Source organism: Sphaeramia orbicularis, chromosome 20, assembly GCF_902148855.1.
Source record: "Sphaeramia orbicularis chromosome 20, fSphaOr1.1, whole genome shotgun sequence".
In the NCBI taxonomy this organism is placed as follows: domain Eukaryota; kingdom Metazoa; phylum Chordata; class Actinopteri; order Kurtiformes; family Apogonidae; genus Sphaeramia; species Sphaeramia orbicularis.
In genome coordinates this window covers 2,677,577-2,705,192 of record NC_043976.1, presented here as the reverse complement: position 1 = coordinate 2,705,192, position 27,616 = coordinate 2,677,577, and the positions used below count along the sequence as shown (strand labels likewise).

General features: G+C 39.8%; 1 protein-coding gene across 2 annotated transcripts in view; it reads right to left on the bottom strand.

Moving 5' to 3' along the window:
* The window catches only part of sugct (succinyl-CoA:glutarate-CoA transferase), a 200,185-nt gene that overhangs the window by 156,868 nt on the left and 15,701 nt on the right, over positions 1–27,616 (bottom strand). For both annotated transcript variants that reach the window (XM_030123658.1, XM_030123659.1), the window contains exons 7-9: positions 25,284–25,375; positions 21,826–21,969; positions 3,298–3,393 (exon numbers count right to left, since the gene is read on the bottom strand). In XM_030123658.1, coding sequence (XP_029979518.1) covers positions 3,298–3,393; positions 21,826–21,969; positions 25,284–25,375 — 332 coding nt within the window. The remainder of the gene's footprint in view (positions 1–3,297; positions 3,394–21,825; positions 21,970–25,283; positions 25,376–27,616) is intronic.

The following is a 27,616-nucleotide window of genomic DNA, read 5'->3' as shown; positions in this document are numbered from 1 at the left end:
ATCCAAAGTCCTCTAAAACACTGGTTCTGTAATCCAGTCCTAACTCCTGTGTGTGTCATGTGGCTAAAACAGACAGAACAGAAAACATGGAATGAATAAAAGCACTGTTTTTGTCAATACAGTGACACAGATATTGATGGAAGAACTGAAGTGATTTTGGTTTTTATCAAGAAAACATGTTAAATGCATAGATATCAGCTGTGAAATTCAACTACTATGAGATATTTTTGTTGGTATCATTATATTTGTCCAAACAAATGGACCTTTAGTTGGACCAGGCATTACAATGAACAAGAAACTGAAGAAAACAAGGGGTGGACTAATCATTTTTTCCATGTCTGTAAAAGTGTTAATGTAAACGACTTCATTGACAAAGGAGTAGAAATCAGCACAGTAAATGTATTAAGTTCATTTAGTTTCATAGTTTGTTTTTTTTTTTTTGTGAAGGTCTTACCAAACCCCGTTTTTGACAGATTTACTGTCATTGTAACAGTGTTTCATGGACATCCACATATGGACAGTAAACACTCTCTCCTCTTTCTTGTGGCCATTGTTTCTCAACAGCCGCAGCTTCACCGTTCGATCTAATCCTCATGTGAACTGCTTTTTTCCCACAATGCAGCGCTCCCTCCCTGTCCTCCTCCCCGCGGGCGCCGGAGATGAAAGCAGGTTTCGACGGGATCATGACAGTCGAAACAACAGAATTATTGGCGCAGTGCGGTTGCGGCTTTGTGAGGAAGACATTAGAGCCGAAGAATCCATCTGTCTGAACCGAACTGAGACGTCCAATGTGTCAAAGACGAGACAGAGAACAGCTTTACCTCCAGACCTTCAGTCACACCGGCAGCGCTCGGACACGTCCACATGTTCAACATCACACAACACACACCACATCAAAGCGTCACACTCACTGCAGTCTGACAACACTTAGGAAGAAGTTTAACCCCGACGCTCAACACGCTGGTCCAACGTGTCCTCCATCACATCTGTGTAGTGTCAAAGCCCAGACAAGATATCACACCTCGATCGGCGTCGGAAACAGGAGGGAAGACGAGGACGTGGACAAAACGGGAGCTGCTTTTACACGGACGACATGTGTTCAACCTGACGGGCGTTAAACACGGTGACCTGATCAGATGTGAGCTGAATCAGAACGGGGTTTAATACGAACAAAGAGGTTCCACCTGGAAACAAAACGAAACCAGGACGGAAGGAAACCGCACAGACAGGAACGAAGAGAAGACAATGAAGAAGGAGAAAAAATAAAACAAAACAAGGACAAGGAAAGAAGGATGAGGAGGCCACATTCGGGTCACAAGAGGCCAAACAGGTCCCTGTACGTCAGAGTCTGTTCTATGTGGATCAGAACCAGGTGAATGGTTGAGGTTGTCAGGTTCTGTTCTATGTTCCAGTCCTGCGGTCTGGACGCACATCAATCTAACTATAGAAGTGGGCGGGACTTTCACTGGAGGAGAACTCAGCTCATCCAATCAAAGTCCATATATGACTTCTATCAGTGATCAATAGGAACTAGATTGATATCTGGAACCATTTACATGTTCTAAACCACCAACATATGGACCCTTGTAGGTAAAGGTCCAGTTTATTTATATAGGACATTTAAAAGTGTCCAAAGTGCTGTACACATCTGCAGATGCAAATACAAGACACGCTAAAACTAGTAAAATAACAATAACTAGAAGCACTCGGAGAGCGCAGACCTCCGCCAAGGCTGATCAGTGGCCCCCCCCGTGGGCCCCCCCACCCCCGATCACCACCAAAATTTAATCATTTCTTCCTTATCCCATTTCCAACAAACCCTGAAAATTTCATCCAAATCTGTCCATAACTTTTTGAGTTATGTTGCACACTAACGGACAGACAAACAAACAAACAGACAGACAAACAAACAAACCCTGGCAAAAACATAACCTCCTTGGCGGAGGTAACTAGAGAAGCACTCGGAGAGCACAGACCTCTGCCAAGGCAGACACCCCCCATCACCACCAAATTTAATCATTTGTTCCTTGTGCCAGAATCAACATTTCCTGAAAATTTCATCCAAATCCGTCCAAAACTTTTTGAGTTATCTTGCTAACAGACAGACAGACAAACCCCGATGAAAACATAACCTCCACCGTTTCACTTGGCGGAGGTAATTAAAACCGCAAGCAACGTTAACGCCCTCGCCCTCCCACCTGACCGCCTCCCCATGTGACCACCGAGGCCGCCCGACAGCAAGAGGACACCATACTGTGCGCTCAATCCAACATTCTGCGCGATATACACCCTTCTGAAAACAACCACTTTGTTGCAAACTCGTCACAGCCACGCCCAATATTTGATCAAAAATGTAACTGATGACTTTTGATCACAAAAGTGTATAGGTGATTATCACCAAGTTTGGTCCAAATGGGATGTAAACCCTCGGGTAGATGTTGAAAGTATGAGAGGTGTGATTTTATAGGTCCACACTTCCATCCAATATGGCCGACTTCCTGTTGGGTTTAGGGCGGGGCCATGATGTAATTTTTTTACTTGTCCTAACATGGGTTATGACTGTTCCAAGTTTCATTTTTTATGTGGAAAAATTTTTTGAGAGGGCTCCCACCCACATAATGTATTTTGATTTTTGAGGGGGCATGGTCAAGTCAGTTTGCGATATTTTTTCTTGCCGACTTCAAATAAAAAAAATTTTTCAGTTTGAATTTTTGGTCAAATAAAATTGACATTTTGTTAACATTCAGGGGGTCAAAGTCGCGTTCAAAGTGGCCCAGAATAATAAAAATAACAGAACCATGCAATTTTAATAGGCCCTCGCCGGCTAGTGTCTGCGGGGCTTGGGCCAAAATACAAGATAAACTAAAACTATAAGGAAAGGCACCAAAATTTATCCATTTGTTCCTTGTGCCAGTATCAACATGTCCTGAAAATTCCGCAAAATCCGTCCATAAATTTTTGACTCATCTTCCTAACAAACAAACAGACAGACAAACCCCGATGAAAACATAACCTTGAAGACAAATTTGAAGAGTGAACCCAATAATGAGCCTCTAACCCTGGCTGGACCTCAGTCATGTGTGAAGTCTACCACATAAACAAGTTCAATCAGATGCAGGGACCACCCTCTGACCTTTGGCTTCAAAACCTTCATGCCTGAGTCCAGCTGATGTTCTACCTAATTAGCAGAAACTCCCTCATGATGTTTTTGCGATACGGTCAGTTCAGTTTGGTTTCATTCATGCATTTCCACACATTTTACAGATGAAGGGCTCTGACTGGTCGGTTAGACGTTACCTGATAAGGTACAATGCTCTCGTGGGCCGTCCCCCAGCGCCTGGCCTCCTTCCCGGCGTTCAGGTAGTTGGAGGCGATGTGGCTCAGACAGGAAACCTGGGAAGGAAACGGAGCAGCGTTAAATCTGAGCTGTCATCGTCCGACACTCACGTTCAGCTCCTGAAGCGGACGACGCCTGGCGAACACGTGGACGAGTCTGTGAATCTGCTTTGGATTTAAGCCACAGTTCAATCACTGCCACAGCGCTGATTTACACTGTGTTAATATGAAAACTGTGAAACCATCAACTGAAGCAGGAATTATGGACTGAAAAAGTTACACAGAAACGTCCAAAGACTGATTTTGTCGAATGTTATAAATACTTGGAATATTCATGAGAGGAAAAATGTGGATTCCAGCAGATTTCCACATGTGTAAATATGTATTAGACCGATGAAAACTTTGGTTCCAACTGAAGTCAGACTCAAGAGATCATTTTAGTTCAGGTTCCACATTCAGCCCAATTGGATCTCAACAAGTAAAATAATAACATAATAACCTATAAATAATGACAACTCCTAATTGGTCTTTTTGTTTTACTGCAAAAAAACCACTATTTTATGCAAATATTTACATCTGGGTGTTTCTCTGAAACTGAGTTTATTTTAGTTTCTGACACTTTTCCATCTTTTTAGACCCAATAATCAAAGGTAAATGTAGACAGATTTCCCCCAGGATGGACCCAATGACGACCTCTGAGAAATGCACAAAAGAATATACTCTTACTCTGATCCATCATGAATTTATAATCAAATACTGGGTCCAAAAATAGGACCAAAATATGGACATTAAATCTCCCTAGGTGTCAGTGCATTAGATGTGTAAACATGTGTGTAAATGCTCTTCTATAGACTCTAAATACAGACACTGTGCTCCATGTGTGGATCCTAGTGGTTTTTCTAATCCACACATGTGGGTTTGGCATCAGTCTCAGTCTCATTCCTGGTTTGGTGTGGAACCCATCGTGTCCACTGGTGTTACATGCAGAACCTGAACATTTAAACATATATAAATCATGAATGATTTTTCAAAAGCGGCCATTTTTGTCAAACACTCTGCCTCGAATAATTAGTTTAATTCCCAAAATGCACCTGTGAAAGAATGAAGAAATATTCAATAAAATAGTAGTGTGTAATTTTCGTGTCCTTTTGACAGTGTTACATGTGGATTTATGTATTAAATATAATGTAAAATAATATAAAAATGTGTTTTATCGAAAAATAGTTTCTCTTTTATTTCAGTAAGTATTTCTTTTTCAAATGGACCCTAAGTGTTTCCAAACCTGCTTCAGAACATTCGCCTACATCTGGTTTGAATTTTTAGCCCTGTTTTAAGGACCAGTTTCACACAAGAACCCATTTACAAATAATCGAATCATGAAAAAAATGACATTTCATAGGTCAGAGCTGTCTTTGCAGAAGCACAACTTCAATATATATTTCACAACAACCGGTCATGTAGTATTAATTAAGATCAGAGCTAACCTAATGTCTGCTTTTGAAGAAAAATGGATGAATGGGATCCCGACTAAACCGAAGCTGCGGACATACATTCAACTACAAAACACACAGAAAACAATTTTATGTCACCGCAAACTTGACCAGGAACCAAAGGTCCCTAATTGCTCAGTTGCGAACAGGAATCCTTCCCTTGGCTGTAGAGACTGGGAGATTCACCCAAACCCCAGAAGAAAACAGACTTTGTGGACTGTGTGATTTGGGGGAAGTGGAAAATGAATCACATGTTCTTTTGTATTGTCCTCTACATGATGAACTGAGAGCCTCTGTGTTTGATGACATGTTTATCTGAAATCCTGATCTGTTCTGGAGCACTGATGATGACAAAATGAAATGGTTGTTTAGTTCTAATGCATATAAATAAGCATTATTTGTTTGTAAAGCCTGGAAAAAGCAGCAGATGCGTTTGTTTAAATAGGTCAGTATTTTGTTTTGTTCATATCTATTGTGCCTATTGTCTGGTGTTTGATTTTTGGTTTGTATTTTTGGTGTCTTACAAGCCCATGTAAGGGCTGGGCATGTTCTTTATGCAAGACACAATAATAAAAACATTCATTCATTCATTCATTCTTAAGAAAAATAATTGCAATTTTAACAATATTATGTCCCAACTTATCATTCATACACATGCATTACACACCATTAGGGCTGTAAGAAAATATCGGTTCTGCAATATATCGCAATATTTCATTTCACAACACTGTATCGATATTAAAAAGTACTGTATGGATATTTTTAGGCATTTATTCAAATGCAGGTATTGTGGAGGTTCATTTTTGTTTTTTGTGTTTCTTTTTTGTTTATTTTTTGTTATTGAACACTCTTTTATTAAATAATGTTGGTTCCTTTGTTGGGATTGAACTCAAATCCTGTTCTGATGTTAGTTGTGAACTAATAGAATATGAACATTTGAACAGGATCTGAAACTAATGTCTGTAAAACAGAATTTAAGTTTGAACACAGGAACATTTTGTGATAGAACATTAGATCCTGTTGGGATCAAATAAAAATGTTTAGTATTTGTGCAGATTTCTGGTCTAATTCAATTCTTCAAGGAAATAATCATTTAAAAAAAAAGAAACAAAAAATTGCCTTTTCAATAGTATCATGATATATCATGATATATCTTATCATGATCCTAGTATTGTGAGTTATATTGTATCGCTAGATTCTTGCCAATACACACCCCTACATACCATATCTACAAAGAAAAAAAACATTTAGTAAAAGGCAGAGGTGGAGAATGCCAGCTCCATAAAGTCAAAGTCCTGCCATGTATTTGTTCCAACCACTCACTGAACTAGATGAACACTCGTCCAGGTAGATGGATAATTAGTGGAATCACCTGTATTAACTGAACAGGTTGAACCAATACATGACAGGATTTTTACTCTATGGAGCTGGGATTCTCCACCTCTGGGAACAGGCAGAATATTGATAAAATTACATGTAATTTTCGTTAGACATTTCAGGTTGTTCATATTTTATTGTTAAAAGAATAGTTTGTTAAAGTAAATATTTTCATAATTTAATGCTTTTTTGCAGTAAAACAAAAACATTTGGAGTTGTCATAATTTATACAATACCAGTCAACAGTTTGGACTCACTTTGTTTTTCCTTATTTTCATGATTATTTACATTGTAGATTCTCACTGAAGGCATCAAAACTATGAATGAACACATGGAATTATGGAGTTAAAAAAAAAGTGTGACATAACTCAAAGCACGTTTTATATTTTAGATTCTTCAAAACAGCCACATTTTGCTTTTATGACTGCTTTTCATATTCTAGGCATTCTCTCAAAGAGCATCATGAGGTAGTCACCTGAAATGTTTTTCAAAAGTCTTGAAGGAGTTCCCAGCAACGCTGAGCACTGGTTGGCCATCTGTGGTCCATCTGATGTCATTTAAATGAGAAGGTGAGTCCAAACTTTGGACTGGTAGTGGAGGTTCTTAGACTGTTTATTTTAGAGATCCCACTGGTCTGAATACGGATCCTGAACTAAAATGAGTTTGACAGCCTTGACTGTTAATATCTTCAGTGTAATTTTTGCTTTTCACAAATTCATCCCATGGGCTGGACTGGAACCTTTAGCGGACCAGTTTTGGACCACAGGCCGTATGTTTAACACCTGTGGTTTGGGTTCTCTGCCTAAACACAACTGCAGGGAAAATTCAACAGTTCAGTTCAAATCAGTTTCCAGAAAAATCACAATGGTATTAACTCATGGGGCTGAGACAATGCCCTGCTCCACTGGATCAACATGTATTTGGTCATAAAATAAAGAATAAAAGCAGAAGTTTACATCATATCATCATATAAAAGACAAAACATGAGGAGAACGGGCATGTGTGAGCTTTAGAGTTCAAGGAGCAGATCAGAGGAACATGAGAAGCAGATGGACGGACGCAGATCCGAGGTGGTCGTAACGCTTTAAAGGATGTTGACGTGACGGAGCGCAGACAGACGGGTGGCGCTGTCAATCACCGGCCCGTCGAGGAGATCACATTATTCTGTTTAAACTCTGGAAGCCACAACAGGACGGGACGGGGGGGGGCGGGGCCCCGGACGGTGACGCCACATGTGAAGGAACCTGACCACGGTGTCAGTCAGGAGCCGTAAATGGGCCCTGACAGCTCAGTCCTGGAGCTCCCAGTCCACCGGGACGCCAGAGGACGCAAATAACAACAACAATGGGATCCGGATCCGGACAGAACCCGTCATGTGGCGACAGAAGACCTTCATGAACCCAGACAGACACGGGACGACTTTACAGCATGTAAACACGGTAACGACAGCCGACGGTTTAACCTTCAGCTCACACAGGAAGGCCCCGCCCACCGAGACTCAACACCATCAGCATCACGAAACAGAGAAGAATCAGAGTTTATGGACGTGTCATCCTGTCCACAACCTGCAGGACCTCCATCAGAATCATCTGATCCACCACCTCTGGTATCCAGGGTTCCTACACGTTAACTGTAAGACCTTTAAAAGACTGGGCGGAGACAAGGGAAGGTGAACATCTGGTCAAAAAAATTTAATGACAATAATCCACACCACAATGTAAAAAAAAAAAAAAAATCTGTAATTTAACAGAATTTTCACTGTTTTACAAGTTTTTCCTGTATTTTTAAGATACAGGAAAATATCAATGAAATGTCAAAACCAGACTGTGATTTTACATGTCAAATGTTAAATACCAAAAAAACTAACTGAATAACCATAAAATTTAAATTTTTTTAAAATAATTTTTTTTTCTTTTTTCACAGAAAAATACAGTTAAAATACATTTGCAAATGTATCATAATTTCACAAATATTTATTTTCTATTTATGAGATTAAACTGTTAATTTAAAGTTTAATACTGTAAAAAAAAATATAATAAAACAAGAAAAAATTACTGACAATTAACCGTTAAAGAAGTATTTGTTCTGTCAGTTTAACCAGACTTGTTTGTTAATTGACAAATATCTTGTGTAATTACAGGAGGTTTCACAACAAAAATGTTGAATAAATGTATTTTTGTGAATGTATAACATGTATAAGCACTGATAAACTGTCCAAATACAGTTTTTATCAGTGGATTGGACAACTGAGTCTCACTGAAAATTATTTATATATACATTTATAGGGAATTGGATTGTTTTAATACATGAAAATATTCTTTATCAAACATTAAAATGTCAAAATATACAAAATGTCATGTACAGTTAGGGAAAAACTGTATTTTAATTATGGAAAATTACTGTATTTTTTATGAGATGGTATTTTTCCGTTATTTTACAGTATTTTTTCAGCACCCCTGCTGCCGGAATAATAGTTTTTTTATCCATCCATCCATCCATCCATCCATCCATTATCTTCCGTTTTATCCGGGGACGGGTCGCGGGGGTAACAGTCTAAGCAGGGATGCCCAGACTTCCCTCTCCCCAGACTCCTCCTCCAGCTCTTTCGGGGGGACCCCGAGGCGTTCCCAGGCCAGCTGAGAGACATAGTCTCTCCAGCGTGTCCTGGGTCTTTCCCGAGGTCTCCTCCCGGTGGGACATGCCCGGAACACCTCCCCAGGGAGGCATCCAGGAGGCATCCGAAGCAGATGCCCGAGCCACCTCAGCTGGCCCCCTCGATGCGGAGGAGCAGCGGTTCTACTCTGAGCTCCTCCCCCTATCCCTAAGGGTGCGCCCAGCCACCCGATGGAGGAAACTCATTTCGACCGCTTGTATCCGGGATCTGGTCCTTTCGGTCCTGACCCAAAGCTCATGACCATAGGTGAGGGTAGGAACGTAGATTGACCGGTAAATCCAGAGCTTCGCCTCTCGGCTCAGCTCCTTCTTCACCACAACAGACCGCTACAACGACTGCATCACTGCAGACGCTGCACCAATCCGTCTGTCAATCTCACGTTCCATCCTTCCCTCATTCGTGAACAAGAACCCAAGATACTTGAACTCCTCCACTTGGGGCAAAGACTCTCCACCGACCCGGAGAGGGTAAACCACCTTTTTCTGGTTGAGAACCATGGCCTCGGATTTGGAGGTGCTGATCCTCATCCCGCTCGCTTCACACTCGGCTGCAAACCGCCCCAGGGCACGCTGAAGGTCCAGGCTCGATGAGGCCAACAGAACAACATCATCCGCAAAAAGCAGAGATGAAATCCTGTGGTCCCCAAACCGGACCCCCTCCGGCCCCTGGCTGCGCCTAGAAATTCTGTCCATAAAAATTATGAACAGAACCGGTGACAAAGGGTAGTCCTGCCGGAGTCCAACATGCACCTGGAACAGGTCTGACTTACTGCCGGCAATGCGAACCAGGCTCCTGCTTCAATCATACAAGGACCGGACTGCCCTTAACAGAGGGCCCCGGACCCCATACTCCCAAAGCACCCCACACAGGATATAACGAGGGGCACGGTCAAACGCCTTCTCCAAATCCACAAAACACATGTGGACTGGTTGGGCGAACTCCCATGAAACCTCGAGCACCCGATGGAGAGTATAGAGCTGGTCCAGTGTTCTGCGACCGGGACGAAAACTGCATTGTTCCTCCTGGATCCGAGGTTCGACTATCGGTCGGATCCTCCTCTCCAGTGCCCTGGAATAGACTTTCCCTGGGAGGCTGAGGAGTGTGAGCCCCCTGTAGTAGAAGCACATCCTCCGGTCCCCCCGGTCTGCCAATCCAGAGGTACTGTCCCCGACTACCATGCAATGTTACAGAGACATGTCAGCCAAGACAGTCCCTGCACATCCAGAGACTTAAGGTACTCAGGACGAATCTCATCCACCCCCGGTGTCCTGCCACCGAGGAGCTTGCCAACCACCTCGGTGACTTCCGCTTGGGTGATGGACAAGTCCACCTCTGAGACCTCAGCCTCTGCTTCCTCCATGGAAGACATGGCAGTGGGATTGAGGAGATCCTCGAAGTATTCCTTCCACCGTCCGACAACATCCCCAGTCGAGGTCAGCAGCTCCCCACTTCCACTGTAAACAGTGTTGGTGGTGCACTGCTTTCCCCTCCTGAGGCGCCGAATGGTTTGCCAGAATTTCCTCGAGATCGACCGATAGTCCTCCTCCATAGTCTCCCCAAACTCCACCCAGACCCGAGTTTTTGCCTCCACAACCACTCGGGCTGCAGCACGCTTGGCCTTCCAGTACCCATCATCTGCCTCCGGAGTCCCACGAGCCAACAAGGCTCAATAAGACTCCTCCTTCAGCTTGACGGCATCCCTTACTTCCGGGGTCCACCACCGAGTTCGGGGACTGCCGCCACGACAGGCACCGGAGACCCTGCGGCCACAGCTCCGAGCAGCCGCTTCGACAATGGAGGTGGAGAACATGGTCCACTCGGACTCAATGTCACCAACCTCCCCCAGGATCTGGGAGAAGCTCTCCCAGAGGTGAGAGTTAAAGACCGCGATGACATCGGGCTCTGCCAGACGTTTCCAGCAGACCCTCACAACACGTTTGGGCCTGCCGAGTCGGTCCGGTTTCCTCCTTCGCCAGCGGATCCAACTCACCACCAGGTGGTGATCGGTTGTCAGCTCTGCCCCTCTCTTCACCCGAGTGTCCGAAACACGCAGCTGGAGGTCTGATGACATGACAACGAAGTCAATCATCAACCTCCAACCTAGGGTGTCCTGGTGCCAAGTGCACTTAGGGACATCTCTGCGTTCGAACATGGTGTTCGTTATAGACAAACTGTGACTAACACAGAAGTCCAATAACAAAACACTACTCGGGTTCAGATCGGGGGGGCCGTTCTTCCCCATCACCTCCAGGTATCACTGTCATTGCTCACATGAGCGTTGAAGTCACCCAGGAGAACAATGGAGTCCCCAGTCGGAGCACCATCCAGCACCCCTCCCAGGAACTCCAAGAAGGCCGGGTACTCTGCACTGCTGTTCGGCCCATAGGCCGAGACAACAGTGAGGCACCTGTCCCAGACCCGAAGGCGCAGGGATGCGACTCTCTCGTTCACCGGGGTGAACTCCAACACATGGCGGCTGAGCTGAGGGGCTATCAGCAAGCCCACGCCAGCCCGCTGCCTCTCACCGTGGGCAACGCCAGAGAAGTGGAGATTCCAGCTCCTCTCAAGGGGTTGGGTTCCAGAGCCCAAGCTGTGTGTGGAGGTGAGCCTGATTATATCTAGACGGTATCTCTCAACCTCCCTCACAAGCTCTGGCTCCTTCCCTCCCAGCGAAGTGACATTCCATGTCCCAAGAGCTAGACTCTGCGTCCAGGGATAAGGTCATCGAGCCCCCTGCCGTCGACTGCCACCCAACCCACAATGCACCCGGCCCCTATGGTTCCCTCGGCAGGTGGTGGGTCCACCGAAGGACAGGCCAATGTCGCTCTTTCGGGCTGTGCCCGGCCGGGCCCCATGGGCAAAGGCACCAGGCGCTCGCTTTCGAGCCCCAACCCCAGGCCTGGCTCCAGGGTGGGGCCCCGGCTGCGCCGTACCAGGCGACGTCAGCCCGTCTGGCCCATCACCCAGGACCTGTTTGCCTTGGGAGAACCTACCAGGGGCATAAAGCCCCCGACAACATAGCTCCTAGGATCATTCAGGCACTCAAATGATGTTTTTGTGTTTCCGGTACATGGGCCAGACGTGGCCATCAAACAGGCTGGGGGGATCTGGCACCGCATGGTTCCATTTTTTTTACTGGTTTTTTTTTTTTTTTTTTTTTTCTTACAGTGCAAACCAGTGGCAATTTCTCATAGACTGCAAGGGAAGCCTGGCTTCCCCTAAAATTACGAAAATTAAATGGTCAAATATGTTCAGTTGTGTTGACATTTTATTGACTACAAATGTGTTAGAACACGTTCATCTCAAAGACGAGTTCGTTCAGAATCAGCTTTATTACAAATCAACGGACTTTATGGGACTGAGTGGAACAGTTTTTTTCATTGCCTCAAAACTGGACGGTAATTGGATAAATGCCACGATGTTGTCCCGCCCCCGGACGCCGGGCGTCTCTGAGGGTGAATGGAGCTGTGGGCGGAGCTCGGCTGGGCTGGACGCCAGAATCCCACGTGCTGATTGGAGGATCAGTCGAAAGGCTGAATCCCGTTTGATTGACAGCTATTTTAAGATCTGCTCCTTCACTGACACAGTTCAGTTTAATACCGCCGCACATTCTGCTGTGAAATCAAGAGAGAAACCACTACAAAATTACTCGTTCATTTCTTGCACTGTAAATAAAACACACTCATTGGACTTCGTTTCAATTTAACATAATTTCAGCATTTTCCTGTTTCAGTTACATAATTTAATCATTTCTTGTTCGAGTTTAATATCGTTTTGTAGATAGTTAAATCAATCAAACTGTCGGCTAGGTCAGAGTGAAAGGAGCATCTCTTGTTTATGAAGGCTGAAGTCTTACACTCGCAACACACTGGGCCAAGGCAATCTGAGCAGCCCAGCTCTGCTGGACATTGAGAGGACACTGGTCCAGTCCCTGGAAAAGACGCCTACTTGGTTCGATAAGGTCACTGACCATTTTCTTAAAAAGGAACGGAGGGACGAGTTTATGTTTAAATAACTTGACAATTTTTTTTGATGTAAGCTGACAATGAGCTTCCCTGTCTGAAAGACGAGTAGCTGCCACTGGTGCAAACTTATATTTTTTGGGAACGTAATTACTTATATTTTCAGGAAAATGTATTTTGAAATAAGAAAAAACTGTGGGGAAAAAATGTGAGGCGTTTTCTGAGTGTGAATGTTTGTAAAGTGACCCAGTATTCAAAATTACTAATATCTCCAGAAATATTGGTCCTATCAACTTGTCGTATTCACTACTGTCTTCCTTGACCAAAAATACTTTAGTCTGACAAACTGCAGCAGTCAGCTCTGTACAGATTTAGTGTGAATCCTGAGACACACACACACACACACACACACACACACACACAGAGGCAACTTGGCTTTTGTAATATATGTAGCCAAGTGGATAGGGGTCGCTGTGTTTTTTTATCAGCTGTGCCCTAGTAGAATGTGTAATGTCACTTTAAAGCTCTACCGTATGATGTGGCATTTTTACACTTTTCTTTTGTCATCTTAAAATGCTCCTAATAAGCATGTGTCAAACTAAAATATAAAAGAAATCCACCAGATACTGAAACTCAAAAATGTTTAATTCTCATATAGTTCTGATAAAAGTCTGACCAATCATTTTAGTCGGTCCGAATGAAATAATTGGCCGAACCTGGCTGAGCCTCCTGTCAATCATCCATTATGGCCGTTCAGCATCCGATCCATTATCGCCGTCTCACATCTGATATGTGTCCCTCTGAATCTGACACTTCACTCGCACTGCTCCTCCTGTCACTGACCACAGTCTACTGTCTAGGATGTGTTTGGATAAAACTCAAATGCACATGTGGAAGGGATTAAACGGATTTATGAACAGAAACAACTAAGGGGAACAAACAGGAGTCTGATGAATGAAGGATGGAGATAAAAGTCCAGAAGTCAGCTGTACTGGACTGAACAGACAGGTCCGCATAAAGCTCAGCTTTTATGACCACAGTACTGATTCAGGTACATGTACTTGGTGTCACACAATGTAGGATTATGCAAGATGATAAATGTACGGACTATGAAACCTCAAATGTCCACGGAAAATTCGCGGAGGCCGCGCGTTCACAGTGCGCGTGCTGGGCACCTCATCAGCTGAAGACACTGACCCAGCGCTGCACAGACCAGACCCTTAAATTCAGGGTCTACTGATGGAACAGGGGCCGCGGCAGCTGGATGATGGATCTGATTACTGAGGGAGGGGTCTACGGACACGCTGAAGTGGACCGAACCTCCACTTCCACCTCCGCTTCCATCACGCGCAGGTAAGAGGAAAGCGTCAGAGCTCAGTGACACTGAGGGTTTACATGCAGTTCTATCAGGCTGCCCTCCGCGTCGAAATCTGACGCAGAAGGGGTACCCCCTGCGTCAAATAGTGCCGAACGGGGCTCTGACCATGCGTCCATTTCTGACGACTTGGGATGAGCGGGCGGGGCTTTGGAGGGAGGCAGGTTGTTCATGTTCAAACTTTTACTAAGTGCTGTGAGAAATGCCACATCGATAGGTATAGCTTTAAGGCCAGCCAGGTTGAAAGTATCATGAGAATACTGAAATTACATGAGATTTAATACACGCACAAACAGTAGTCTTCCTAACGCAAGTAATGGCGAAGGTGTGTATTTCTCATATGCGTGTGTATGAAGAGAACCCGATAAATAGAGTACGATAGAGTACTCAACAGAGTTCGATGTTTTGAGTGTAGCTGAGCCAACTGACGGACGTTCAGCCCAATTTGATCTCAACTCAGTCAGACCTGTAAAATAATAACATAATAGCCTAAAAATGACAACTCCAAATTTATCTTTTTGTTTTAGTGCAAAAAACAAAACATTAAATTATGCAAATATTTACATTTGGGTGCTTGTCTGAAACTGGGTTTATTTTAGTATCTGTCACTGTTCCATCTTTTTAGACCCAATAATTAAAGGTAAATGTAGACAGATCTCCTCCAGGATGGACCTTATGATGACCTCAGATAAATTAGCCATCCCATAATTAATGAATTTATAATCAAATACTGGGTCCAAAAATAGGACCAAAATATGGACATTAAATCTCCCTAGGTGTCAGTGCATTAGATGTGTAAACATGTGTGTAAACGCTCTTCTATAGACTCTAAATACAGACACTGTGTTCAATGTGTGGATCCTACTGGTTTTTCTAATCCACACATGTGGGTTTGGCATCAGTCTCAGTCTCAGTTTGGTGTGGAACCCATCGTGTCCACTGGTGTTACATACAGAATCTGAACATTTAAACACTAATAAATCATGAATGATTTTTCAACAGCGGTCAATTTTGTCAAACGCTCTGCCTTGAATAATTACTTCAATTCCCCAAATGCACCTGTGAGAGAATAAAGAGATATTCAATAAAATAGTAGTGTGTAATTTTCGTGTCCTGACAGATGTTCGTGACTGAAGACTTCACGCTTCTTGTCAGTTGAGGGTGTGTTTCTCGTCTCTGCTGCACCGGGAGCCGACCGAGATTGCTGTGAGTCAGCTTGAGTGACCACACATATTTTACCGAAATCCCATTTAAGATATTTTCAGTGTTAGATAATGTTTATGATATTGTGCGTTATTACCCACGTAGAGAGGAGATAAAGAGCTGTGTGTGCTACGCCCAGCAGAGGGGTGAGGCTCTCAGGCTACAAGCTAGGAGAATACGGCCACTGCTGTTGTCTGTTTTGCCCTGACAGAGTCCTAAGATAGTTCGAAAAAGAAAAGAAACAGTATTTGTTCTATTTTTATCTCTGCCAAGGAGGTTATGTTTTTGCCAGGGTTGATCTGTTTGTTTGTTGGTTACTTAGCAACATAACTGAAAAAGTTATGGACAGATTTTGATCAAATTTTCAGGAAATGTTGATACTGGCACAAGGAACAAACGATTACATTTTGGTGGTGATCGGGGGGGGGGGGGGGGGGGGGCTGAGCTGCTTTGGCGGAGGTCTGCACTCTCCGAGTGCTTTTCTAGTTATTTTTTATTTGACTGTACTCAACATCTGCCTCAAAATTAGAAAATTAATGCTGTCCTTATTTGAGGTCTGTCGTGGGATTGAAGAACCATTAATCTATATTTCTCCACACAGAAAGGTCCCACCCCAATCGACTGGTGTTGGAATCAAACCCAGGACCTTCTTGCTGTGAGGCATGAATGCTATCCACTGCACCACCGTGTCACCCTTTCTGTGTGGAGTTTGCATGTTCTCTCCATGTCTGCGTGGGTTCTCTCCAGGTACTCCGGCTCCTCCCACCATCCAAACACATGCACTGATAGGTTAATTGGTTAATCTAAATCACCCATAGGTGTGAATGTGAGAGTGGTTGTTTGTCTCTATGTTCAGCCCTGAGATGAACTGGTCACATGTCCAGGGTGAACCCTGCCTTCACCCTTAAGTAGCTGGGATAGGCTCCAAGAGACCCCCATGACCCTAGTGAGGATAAAGTGGGTTCAGAAAATGAGTGAATGAATAATCTATATTTCTTTGTGTCCGGTCCGATCTTTTATGGTCTGGTCACATACAGATTATTACCAAACTATTACATGTTATTACCAAATTGCTGAGTAAAGGGCTGTCAAACTCTGTTCTCATAATGGATTTTCACTTTTCTGCAGGATTGTTTGCAAATATAAATGTACCAGTCTCTCGTAGCAGTAGACGTGACCGCCAAACAAAGCATTGTGGGAGTTTTGTTCTCTCACTGTGTTTGGAGAAAATGGTTCATGTGAGGAACTTCATCATGACCACTATCCATTGAGTAACAGAAGAAAACCCCCCCTCACAAAGTCAAGGGCAGGGGAGGGGTCGGACTGTGTTGGTCATATCACAAGCACTATTCATCAGAATGACTGGACGGTTTGTCTGACCTTCATCCAAACAAACATCCTCCAAGATTAGAAACCAAAACGGAAACATTTAGCCACTGATTCAGACCAGAACAAACCATCTGCAGGTTCAACGAGGCCCTTAAACAAACAGCCTTCAGTCCCATCCCTGTCGCTGTCCTGGATCCAGGCAGATTATAAACCCCGACAAATTAGCAGGAGACTCAACATGAGAAAGCTGTTGTGTTATCAAAGAGCTGCTGTGCACGACTGAGATGTTTCCTTGAAAAACCGCAAAGTTAAAGGCATCGCAGCTTGAACTTCAGCCTCCTGACTCTTCAGCCTTTGGAGCAGAGCTGCTTCTCGTGTTGTTTTTACAGGTCAGGGTTTGAGGAGATAAAACTGTGAACTCCGATTGGTGTGCGATGTGCAGACGTCCCCCGACAGGCCGACCCAACAGGGCTCCCAGCGTCCACATGGGCCCTCATTGTTTCAGCTCTGCGGTTGGAGTTCCTGTGGTCGCGGCTCTTCACGCTGGAATGCTCCACGGGGAGGGGGAAGAGGTGGATTGTGGGTGTTTTATGTGTCGCAGCTCTTAGAGTCGACCGCGAAGATCAAGACCTCAACATCCTCAAAAACCAGCCACAGCGGGGAGTTTCACCGTTGTCTCCTCGAATTAGTTTGACCTTTTTATCGATCCGTCCTCAGCAGTTTAACCAGCATTCATTCACCACTTTAAGCTTTTATCCCACGATTGGGAAACAATTACAACACCACCATGTTCAGCATGAATTCCACCTAACAGTAGTTCAACATGACCTTCTGATGAACCTTGTGTGAATATTTACTGTGTTTATCACATCACATGTTCATTTATGTTTCACAGAGTAACAACAACAATCAAAAGTATGTGCATAACAAGCTGTGGAGTGACTGTGGAAGAATCTAACATCTATCAGGAGATAAAGGGAAGTACAAACATAAATAAAGTTAAAAAGAGGTAGAACATTTGTTTCTAAATAAGAACACGGAAAATGAGGGATACAAATAGTACTGTCTCAAATACCATTCATGGTTTCTTGGAACTAAGAGGGAGTAATTATAATTTCATAGATTTTCATATTTGTGAATGGACAGATGTGAAGTCTAGATGGACTGGGGTGGTGGGTGTGAAATTATAGGATGGGCCTGAGGATGCATTTAAGTTGTTCACTCCACTGGCAAAGTTAAAAAAAAAAGTGCCTTAAGTTTAAAATTATTTAGAAATATTGAATTGAGATGGTAGATATGTTTTTGTTGTTTTTTTTTTATTATTATGGTGTGAATGCTCGATGCTGTTCACATTTAAGTTGATGTAAGCTGTGTATTAGGTGAAAAGGATAGGCAAAAAAATAAGCTTTCGCTTCTAGCCTATTCCTTTTTTGGTTTTTATGTTTATGATGATTAATGTACTAAGTACAATGATTGATGTAAAACCAAAAATAAATCCATTCATTCATTTATGTTACTTTAGTGACATTACAGATGTCATCATTAATTCAAATACAGATTCTTTTTTATTATGTTTGTAAAGCTAATGTGTCTTTTTCCAGAGTTTCAGTACTTTAATAATCCTACCAGATCTCAAACCATCAGGTATTCAAGTTGTCTTCTGCATTTCTACAGTATCTATAAAAAAAATCTATATTGATAATAATGATCAGAGCAGCTGTGATTTTCAGTCTAAACATGGCTTTGTGATTTCCTGCTCATCAATATCATTCTTTCTACATTGCTTTTCATCTGTTATTCATTTCTACAGGGTGGGGAAGCAAAATGTACAATGAACATTTAGTTGTTTTTTCTCAGCAGGCACTACGTCAGTTGTTTTGAACCCAAACATATACTGATGTCATAATCATACCTAACACTATTATCCATACCTTTTCAGAAACTTTTGCCCATATGAGTAATCAGGAAAGCAAACGTCAAAGAGTGTGTGATTTGCTGAATGCACTCGTCACACCAAAGGAGATTTCAAAAATAGTTGGAGTGTCCATAAAGACTGTTTATAATGGAAAGAAGAGAATGACTATGAGCAAAACTATTACCAGAAAGTCTGGAAGATACTATTAGAGAAGAATGGGAGAAGTTGTCACCCCAATATTTGAGGAACACTTGCGCAAGTTTCAGGAAGCGTGTGAAGGCAGTTATTGAGAAAGAAGGAGGACACATAGAATAAAAACATTTTCTATTATGGACATTTTCTTGTGGCAAATAAATTCTCATGACTTTCAATAAACTAATTGGTCATACACTGTCTTTCAATCCCTGCCTCAAAATATTGTACATTTTGCTTCCCCACCCTGTATGTTCTATGTATTCTATGTTCACAGATGTTCAACAATAATAACATTCCTTTTATTGTTTATTATTGTGTGGTTTCATTATTACCACATCCATTTTATCAGGGGTGCCAATCCGGCCAAATCCAGCTCAATCACATGACATGTCCAACACGTCGTAGCGTCTCAAGTCGGTCACGTAGACCACCGGGGACAAGTGCACTCAAAAGTGCGGACTTGAAACACTCTCACTTTTTATTTAATGTTGATAGAGCAAATACAACCGGAGATATGACAGTTTGAACCCGGAGCAAACAAACGTGTGTAAAAGAGAGTGAATTTGTATTTGTACATGCTGCACCGCATTTGTCCAGCAGTCACCGCCAAAGTGTTCTGGTCATAGCAGCGTAATTGTAAGACTATTGTATTAAAAATTACTAATATCTGCCAAAATATTGGTCCGATCAACTTGGTGTTTTCACTCCTGTCTTCCTTGACCAAAAATACATAAATGTGACAAACTGCAGCAGTCAGCTCTGGACGGATTTAGTGCGAGTCCACGGACGGACACACACACACACACACACACAGGCCACTTGACTTTTATAATATATATATATATATATATATATATATATATATATATATATATATATATATATATATATATTCTCTTGATGCATTTAACTTTCCTTTCCTGCTACTTTTTATTCTCCTTGAATGGAGTAACTTTGACACCCAATAATTTCCCCTGAGTTTAATAAAGTCTGATTTAATGAAATCTACTGATATAAATATTTTTATAATAATATCTTTGGTGGTATCTCCTGCTCTACTTGAAGCTGCTCTTAAATTCTGCAGTCATGGGTTAATTAATGAACCTTTACCTTTAGACAACCGTATATTCATTCTGTGAGCTTATTCCACCACTATACATGTCAGTTCAACGATCCTGGACATCATTCTTCATGTGTAAAATACCATAAAACTGCACACGCTGAGCTGCTTTATTTCCACATTTGCAGCAGGAAACAGCCTTTTTCAGTGTGTTTGTTTTCTAAACTCTGGCTGAAGCTGAATTTCTCTCCAGAGAACCGTAAACGTTTTTAATGACTTCAACTGCTTGGTGTCGCAGCGTCTTTCACAGACAACGACGTGAAAAATAACATACATAAAGCATAAAACACAGCTTTAAAAGCAGCGCCGTCACCCAAACGGCGCGTCCTGACACGACCAATCAAACGCATCCTGGGTGTCCCGAATACTTCAGAGTCCGAAGCGATGCGGGACGCCATCGGTCTGAGCGCCGCCGACAGCTTTAGGATGATGAACGTTGGATTTGTTTAAACAGTGAAAACATTCAGGGAAATATCGATCGTTGTGTTTAAAGTGTCCAGACTTTTAGGAATAAATCAGCGCTTTGTGTAAATACCTGCAGGTTTTTAGGAGTCTGGTTCTGTCAAAAACACCCCACAGATCAGAGGACCCTGAACGCAACACGGCGAAGAGCATGTACCTCAAGTAAGAACAATCTGCCCTGATACGCAGGGTAACGGCAGGTCTGAAGAGGCGGAATATAAAATACACTAAAAATACACTAAAATTACACAAAAAATACGTAAAAATACCCAGAAATACACTAAAAATGCACTAAAAATAGACTGAAAATATGTAAAATACCCACAAATACACCAAAAATGCACTACAATGCACAAAAATACGCAAAAATACACAGAAATACACTAAAAATACACTAAAATGCACAAAAACACATAAAAATACATAAAAAATGTGCAAAAATACACAGAAATACACTAAAAATACACGACAATGCACAAAAATACACAAATATGTAAAAATGTAGAGAAATAGACCAAAAATATGCTAATTGCCTGAATTTGAAATACACCAAAAAAATACACTAAAATGCAGAAAAATATTTATATATATATATATATATATATATATATATATATATATATATATATATACACACACACACATATATATATATATATATATACACATATATATGTGTGTGTGTGTGTGTGTAAAACATGCAAAAATACATGATAATATAAAAAATATGCAAATATACATTATACACCCAATCAGGGTATCTGCAGGTCTGAACAAGTTGAATTTAAAATGCACTAAAAATACACTAAAATATGCAAAATAATGCAAAAATACACTGAAATACAAAAACAAACACTAAAACAAGTCAAAAAATACACTAAAATATACTAAAGAAATTGCAAAAAATACACTAAACTACACAAAAAAATACACAAAATACTCAATCAGGTTATCTTCAGGTTTGATGAAGTTGATTTTTGTTTTTTACTTTTTGAAGACATTTAACTGTGCATCTGTTGTCAAATTCAGATAAATAACAGTCCAACAGGCAAACTATACATCAATATTCATACAGACAGAAACAAACAAAAACACTCCACAAAAATAAACAAAAATATGCAAAAATACACAAAACAATACACTAAAATAAACAAAAATATGCAAAAATACACAAAAAATACACTAAGATAAGCTAAAATATGTAAAAATATGCAAAAACACACTAAAATACACAAAAAAATACACTAAAATAAACAAAAATATACAAAAATACACTAAAATACATAATCAGGTTATCTTCAGGTTTGATTAAGCTGAATTTAAAACATGACACATGCTTAAATGCACTAATAAAAAATCAATCAATCAAAGTAAAGCTGAACGTTACCTGTGACGACAGCAGGTTGCAGTCGATGTGAAGGCCCCGCCCCGTTCGCTGTCGCTGCAGGAGGGCGGCCATGATGGCGCCGTGGGCGTACAACCCCGTCGCCAGGTCGGTCATAGCGACACCCGGACGCACGGGATCGCCATCCTGATGACAACACGGCATCATGGGAAGGAAAAGGCAGGGACATGTAGGTTTGTATGAATACGTTAGTGCATCTGACATATGAACACACTGAACTAAAAACATGAAATCCCTCTAGGAAAAGTGAGATTCTTCACTGTTTTTCACCAAAAACATGTTAAATGAACCAATTTTATAATTTAGAATGAACATATAAATTGAAAACCTCAAAAGAAGATGACAAATTTAGAAAATAATAGGTATATTACAACTATTACAACTAAATACAAGACAGTATGGTGTCACATTATCAAAAATGCCCTAAAATACACAAAAATACACTAAAATATACAGAAATATGCAAAAAAAATACACTAAAATACACCAAAAAAAATATGGAAAAATACACTAAAAATACACTAAAATAAACTAAAATCTACAAAAATATGCAAAAATACACTAAGATATACAAAAAATATGCATACAAAATACACTACAATAGTCTAAAATATACAAAAAAATATGGAAAAATACACAAATAAACTGAACTACACAAAAATATGCAAAAAATACACATTACACCAAAAATACACTAAAATAAACTAAAATATACAAAAATATGCAAAAAAATCCACAAAATTACACCAAAAATACACTAAAATAACCTAAAATATACAAAAATATGCAAAAAATACACTAAAATGCCGAAAAAAAGCACTATAATAAACTAAAATACACAAAAAATATGGAAAAATACACTAAAATAAACTAAAATATTAAAAAAAATGTGCAAAAAAAATACTATAAATTACACCAAACATACACTAAAATAAACTAAAATACACAAAACTATGCAAAAAAAACCCCACTGAAATACACCAAAAATCCACTAAAATAAACAAACCAAACCAGTGAATAATCTGAATGTGAAGAACCTGAACTGTCTTCATATAAATCAGTGTAATTGTACTAATTGTACTAATTTTCTGCCTGTTATTAAATGTTGTGTGTATTTGTGGATCCACTGGATCTGTACGTGATAATGAACATGTGAAAATGATCAGTCACTGGTGATTATTTTGTCCTTTTTTTTGGCTTGAGCGCCTGTCCTCCAAAATGTCTGTGCATGAGCCTGTTCAGCTGATTCACAGATTTTGTCAAAGGATGGTTTGTAAATGTAAACATTTTCGGGTAATTTGACTTTTTTTACACTAAAACAAAAGGAAATATTTAGGGTTGTCATTGTTTATCGGTCCTTATTACTGGTCTGAATGTGGAGCCTGAACTAAAATGATCATTCATATCTTCAGTGTCATTTTTGTGTTTCATAAATTCATTCTTTGGACCAGACTGGACCCTTCGGGGGTCTGGTTTTGGCCCACAGGCCGTATGTTTGACACCTGTACTCTAAAGCCTTGGAAAGAGCTTGGCATTGACATTATTTTTCTATTATTCTGTTTTTATTTCAGTTTGGATCGTATTGGGCTGAACCTGCATTAGAGCGGAACATGGTCTGTTACTAAATCGATGGAACGGACGCCAGCGTTTGTGTTGGAAAACAATAGAAAATGTTTTCAAAAGAAATTCAAACTTTTCTTGTTCACACAATAGAAAGAGTTATCACATGTTCATTATAACGTACAGATTATTATTGAAAGAGTTTGAATAATACTGAAAGAGTCTGATGATTTGGATCAGACCGAGGCTGTTTGGAGGATGAGTTTATATGTAGAGCAGTTTGGAGTTTATTTGGTTCATGTTACTTATTATTTTGTTGGTTTATTATTCATTTTTGTTCTTTTTATCCATTGCTTTGACTGTTTTTGTTCATCTTTTTGCTTATTTTATTTTATTTTTTTACTTAATTTTGATTAATTTTTGACTTATTTTATTATGTTACTTAGGATTTTGTAGAGATTTTCTTAAATTTTCTACATTTTAATTATTATTTAATATAATCCAAGTGTGTCCACCCACTGTCATTGATCTAACTCCATGGATTTTTTTTTTTTTTTTTTTTATCCATTTTGTTCAGTTTGGAGTTTATTTTGTTCATGTCGCTTATTATTTTGTTGATTTATTATTCATTTCGTTAATTTTATTCAGTGCTTTGACTTTTTGTTTATCTTGTTGCTTTTTTTTTAAATATTTTTTTCCTTAATTTTGGTTCAGTTTTGACTTATTTTATCATGTTATTTAGGATTTTGGAAAGTTTTAATTCATTTTTGTTCATTTTTATTTATTATTTAATATAATCCAAGTGTGTCCATCCACTGTCACTGATCCAACTCCATGTTTTTTGCTTTTATCAATTTTGTTCAGTTTGGAGTTTATTTTGTTCATGTTGCTCATTATTTTGTTGGTTTATTATTCATTTCTATTCATTACTTTGAGTGTTTTTTGTTCAACTTGTTGCTTATTTTTTTTTTTTTTTTTTTTACTTAATTTTGGGTAATTTTTGACTTATTTTGTCACGTTATTTAGGATTTTGTAGAGATTTTATTCATTTTCGTTTATTTTATTCAATGCTTTGACTGTTTTTGTTCATCTTTTTTGTTAGTTTGTTTTTTTTTTTTACTGAATTTTGGTTCATTTTTGACTTATTTCATCTCGTTATTTAGGATTTTGTAAAGTTTTTATTCATTTTTGTTCATTTTATTTATTACTTAATATAAACCCACTGTGTCCATCCACTATCACTGATCCAACTCCATGGGTTTATTTATTTTTTTAATCAACTTTGTTCAGTTTGGAGTTTACTTTGTTCACATTACTTATTATTTTGTTGGTTTACTATTCATTTTATTCATTACTTTAAGTGTTTTTTGTTCAACTTGTTGCTTATTTTATTATTTTTTACTTAATTTTGGTTCATTTTGACTTATTTTATCACATCATTGGCAGCTTTTTTTTCCTCAATTCAAGCAAAAAAATCAGCCAATGGAACAAGTGAAAATTATCTTGGTAACATTTCTTGGAATCAGATTTTCCAGATCTATTGTCTATAAATCAGTTCTTATATCTCACTGAAAAGTTCCTCTGTAGGTGATTCTGCCTGATTTTAAGTGTGATGAGAAATTTGGACTAGAAATGAGACAAATACACTTGGTCAGATTTAGATTTCTGCAGTGTAATTACTGACCCAAAAATATAAGTTTGGTGTCGATTACTGTAATTTAATGTTCTTGACCAGATGTTAACCTTCCCTTGACTTTGCCCTAATGGGAATTTGAAGAAATTAAACTTTTTTTTTTTTTTCTTTTAAACTAAAGAGGGTTTTTGTTTCAGAGCCACTGGAATTTCCCTGTTTGTGAAGAATAAGTGTGTCATAGTCTGACCTCTGGCCCCGTGATGTGCATCATCCCCGACACGGCGGAGGCGATGGAGTCGTATCCAGGACTCCGACACTGAGGACCAGTCTGTCCGTAACCTGAACATAGACACACACACACACACATATAACTGAGTGGAGAGGAAACACAGCGGGGAATCAAACCCTCCACCTTTCAGACTCGACGCTTCCAGGAAAACCACATTCCAGCTGTGTGTTGAGTCTGCCGCTCTGACTAAACAACCAGATTGATTTCCTACAGAGTCCAGACTCTGCTCAGTTCATATCAACAAAAAACATTCCCATAAATCCTGTTAAATGGTAAGCAGCGTCCGACTGGGTGAAGCAGAAAAGACCTGATGATACAGCAGTAAACCTGCACAAGGAGCCTCCACAGAGCCACCCCCTTCATGTATGTTTGCTTCTATGTTTCATCACCTTTAACACAACAGTCCTGAGGGTTTTCTGGAGAAGTGGATGGAAACGTTTGTGTTCGCTACGGTCATGAAAGGAACAACACACACCAGGTAGAACAGGTAAAAATGTCACCAGGTCATTTGATTATTTATGAAAGTCACTATTTTCAAAATGTTTCAGTTAAAGATACATAGACGCAGAAATCTGTGAAGTAGATCCAGTACGAGGAAAACAGGAGCATGGAAGATAAATGTCATCGGTGAATAAAAACATGGATTTACCTGAGAGTTAACCCTTAAAGACCCAAACAACCACCAACAGCCAGAACCATCTACTGATCTAAACTGTTTAATTCCTGTTGATCCACTAATCCTATTAATTTGTGTCAATAATTGGTGTCAAATACAGTTCTTCATCTTTTCATGGTCATCAGATATGACCCATGTGGATGTTCAGAGGCTCCGTAGTTACCATGGAAACACCGTCATCTTCTACAACATTGATTCACCAGTAAAACCCATGGAGTTGGATCAATGACAGTGAATGGACACGCTGGGTTTATGTTAAATATTAAATAAATGTCAAAACTGAAGAAAAACTTTACAAAATCCTAAATAACGTGATAAAATAAGTCAAAAATGAACCAAAATTAAGTAAAATAAAATAAAATAAAATAAGCAACAAGAAGAACAAAAAAACAGTCAAAGCAATGAATGAAATGAACAAAAATGAATAATAAGCCAACAAAATAATAAGCAACATGAAGAAAATAAACTCCAAACTAAACAAAATTGACCAAAAAAATAATAAACTCATGTAAACTCATGGAGTTTGATCAATGACAATGAATGGACATACTCAGGTTATATTGAATAATAAATAAAATGAATAAAAATGAATAAAAACTTTACAAAATCCTAAATCATGTGATAAAATTAGTCAAAAATGAACCAAAACTGAGGAAAAATTATAAAATAAGCAATGAGGTGAACAAAAACTGTCAAAGCAATAACTAAAATGAACAAAAATGAATAATAAACCAACAAAATAATAAGTGACATGAACAAAACAAACCCTACACTGAACATAATTGACAAAAATAAATAAGTAAATAATAAATATTAACCAGTCACAGAACATATGCCTCATATCTGGAACATGAATGTTTACACTGTTACATTTGCACATTTTTATACTACTTTTATAGTTTTACCTTTTTACCCTTTCATACAGTACAGAAGGCGATTAGAGCCACTGGAAAAAAATAAAATGAAGGTCTATATATATATATATATATATATATATATATATATATATAGTTTTAGTATTATTCTGAGGAAAAACTCAGAATTCAGACTTTATTTCTCAGAATTCTGACTTTAATCTCAGAACAGTAATAAAAAAAAAATTTAAAACTGTCAGAATTCTGAGAAAAAAGTCAGAATTCTAACTTTTTTGCTCATAATAATAATAAAATAATATAAATTGGACCTTTTCTCTTTTCTTCCTGGTGGCCCTAATCCTCTTCCGTACATACAGTATATTTCTAATTTGCACATATTTTCACTTCCACGCTATTTTATATTTTCTATTTCTTAATATATGTCTGTGTCATATTGTGTTATTTACATGCAAGTGCAGTGTCGATGTCAGAGACCACCTGCACAACTGGTGCAATGACAAAGTCTTTTCTATTCTATTCTATTCTATTCTATCCTATTCTACCCTATCCTTATTCTGTTGTACTGTGTTCTATTGGTCTGTATGTGGAACCTGGACTAAAATAAGTTTGCATTTGATGGAAAACAACAGTGAAACACTTCCATGAGAAGCAGAACCAGCATCAGACTGAGGTTTGGACCAGCCGGGAGCGTCTGAAGGGTTCTGTGACCCAGACCATGGCTTAATAACGTTCACCATCAC